The sequence below is a fragment of the Phaethon lepturus genome, unplaced genomic scaffold (assembly GCF_000687285.1).
Source record: "Phaethon lepturus isolate BGI_N335 unplaced genomic scaffold, ASM68728v1 scaffold8744, whole genome shotgun sequence".
Taxonomy (NCBI): Eukaryota; Metazoa; Chordata; class Aves; order Phaethontiformes; family Phaethontidae; genus Phaethon; species Phaethon lepturus.
Window position 1 is genome coordinate 36,415 of NW_010532623.1, and position 2,582 is coordinate 38,996.

Here is a 2,582-nt window from a genome sequence, read left to right on the forward strand (position 1 = left end):
AATGACAGATGACAGAGACTTGATTTTTTTCTTTTGGTCCAAGTTACATCACTTCCACTTTTAAGGGATTACCCAGAACACAAAATGCAGTGATGAGTTATGAGTTTCTAATTTGACAAGGATAGGAGGAAAAGAAAGTGACAATTCTTTAGGATTAGAGCTATGACTTCCTTTCTCAAAACACCTCAAGCACATTACATATCGTTTTTCATCGTTTCTGATGTAAGGCCCTTACCCATGTTCCATATTTGTACTGGATCTAGCACAACAGGTTACCAGCCACAGCAGAGTCAGAAAAAAGCAACTCCATCCTAAAAAGACCTTCAAATATGTTAGATTATATGCTGCAAATTCCTTTTGTCAGTATTAGGTTCAGGTCCCTAGCTACTATAGGGTCAGGATTCTTGCATTTTATTGTTTTGTACACAGGTGCTATAAATACTGTCACAGGGGATAAATCCAAAACCTGTAGAGCATTGAGGCAATGTGGGAAAGAAAAGCACAGCATAAATAAATGAGGCAAATCATTCCTGGAACAGAGCACCCCTTCACAAATAATGCATTGGATTTCCATTTGAACACGCAAAAGCTTGGGTGCCTGTGATTTTTTTTTTTTTTTATTTGGTGCCCAGTGTTTCTCTGATTGCCTAAGATTTATTTTCATGGTCTGCTGCCTAAGTGCCAAGGTTTATCACTGCTGCTTTTGTGCTCATTTACTCAGGTTAACTTGGCATTTGTCGTCCTACCCTGAAAGTGTCAAACTGAGAAGTTCTGTCACACTTTGTTTCTTTGAAAAGAAAAGTAATGCTGAGAGTACCTCCCATCCATGACCTCAGAACTGAGTAGTTGTCAGCCAGTTAGTTACCTACAATTGTTTTTGAAGATTCAACAGCTGTACTGAAATGTAAACATCTCACACACACTGTAAAATTTAACAGAAATTCCCCTCAAACATGCAAAAGCATCATCACGAACACTGAAATAACTTACACAAGCAACAAGATACCAAGCATTATATGGAAGCAATGTTGCTGAGTACTCCAGACTGCTGCCCACAGAGACAGGCAAGTATTTAAACATATTGCCACTACAACTTTTTATGCTTTGATTAAGTTAACCAAACCCATAAGGGAAAAAACACCACTACACATCACAAACAACCCTGCAATGAACAGTTACTGAAGCCACAGGTATGATTTGTTTTCTAACACAATTCTCAGAGCCTACATTTTGTAAGAAAAGAAAAAAAAAGTTGCTATCCACTGTGGTGACAGTGATTTACTATTAAATTATTTGCACCTCTAAAGTAACTTTCAAATATTTTAATAGCTGTTCAGGTCCTCTGTAGTGCTGGTTCATGCTCCACAGTCTACTATAGCTACTGAAAATGCTTTACATTTTTATGCCTTCCTGCCTGGGGGTGGAGAGAAAAGAATCGCACAAGAATAAAAACCTGACAAGCTGCAGCCACTGATCTTCACAACGCACAAATTGATTCAAAGTCTGCTTAAAATGCAAAAGAGTATCTCAAATCCAAGCAGTGTCAACAAAAAAACCACACTACACAAGCAGGAGCTTATAGTGAAGGTAAAAAGTATTTGCTTTTTAATATGCACTTAAGTCACAGTATCTGTTTTGAGGTCATTACACCAGGTAACATTTTCATTATATTCTCAAAGTATTTTACAAAAGCCTGTCTATACACTGAAGAAGCAGATACTAAAGGAACCCAAAAATGTAGTTTCAGAGCAAAAATAAAGCCAGTGACCAACATTCTTTCCATTCATCTTCATCAATGGTTGTACAACAGACTGTTTCTAAAAATGCAAAAGCCATCACCATAAGTAAATGAAAGCAAAGGAGATACACATGTCAACATTTTTTCTGGAAGTTCTTACCCAATTCTGGTAGTAAAATGCAACCATATTCTAATATGACCATGTGAAATTATTATACAAATTCTAGACCTAGTCCATGTTCAATGTTCTGTACCAGTCTGGCAAAAAAAATCTTTAAGGAAAATAGAAATTGCATTAAATGATTGTTTAATAGAACAGAATACATTAAAAAAGAGCAGCTATTGATCAGAACATACTGAAATGAAGACAGGCCTGGTATGCTAGTGGAATTTGTGTTGAAAGCTATATATATTTAAAGACATCATTCAAGTCAAAAGCCAAGGAGAACTTGAGGGTAAAAAACAGCTGTTAAAGTATTAACTGTGTAACCTGCTATCAGACACAATACATACACATACTCATTCTTTTTGCAGTATTTATTTGCAAGGCTGTAGCTGAAATTTCTCCTTCGGCAATAAATTATTTATTATGATACAGTGTATAGAACAATGGTGAAACATTTCTTGACGCCTCAAGACAGACATACTGCAAAAGTCCATGTCTCTGAAAATGAGAAACGGAGACAATAGCCTCCTTGCGTCTTCATTAGCTAGATCCCTTCTCTTCTTTGGCAGCAGAAGCCTCCATAGGAGTAGCTTCCAAATCTTTGTTTGACTTCTCTTTTTCTTCATTTTCATCCTCTTGAGGGTAAAGGTCTGGGTATTTCTGCATGCATTCATGCAT

The 2,582-nt window shown here is 36.7% G+C and overlaps 1 protein-coding gene across 1 annotated transcript in view; it reads right to left on the reverse strand.

The window, feature by feature from the left end:
* Positions 1–2,444: 2,444 nt before the first annotated feature.
* Positions 2,445–2,582, reverse strand: part of CHCHD4 (coiled-coil-helix-coiled-coil-helix domain containing 4) — a gene marked incomplete at its 5' end in the record, with an annotated part of 312 nt that continues 174 nt past the window's right edge. The window contains 1 exon segment of the mRNA XM_010284896.1: positions 2,445–2,582. This exon segment is cut by the window's right edge and continues 15 nt beyond it. Coding sequence (XP_010283198.1) covers positions 2,445–2,582 — 138 coding nt within the window.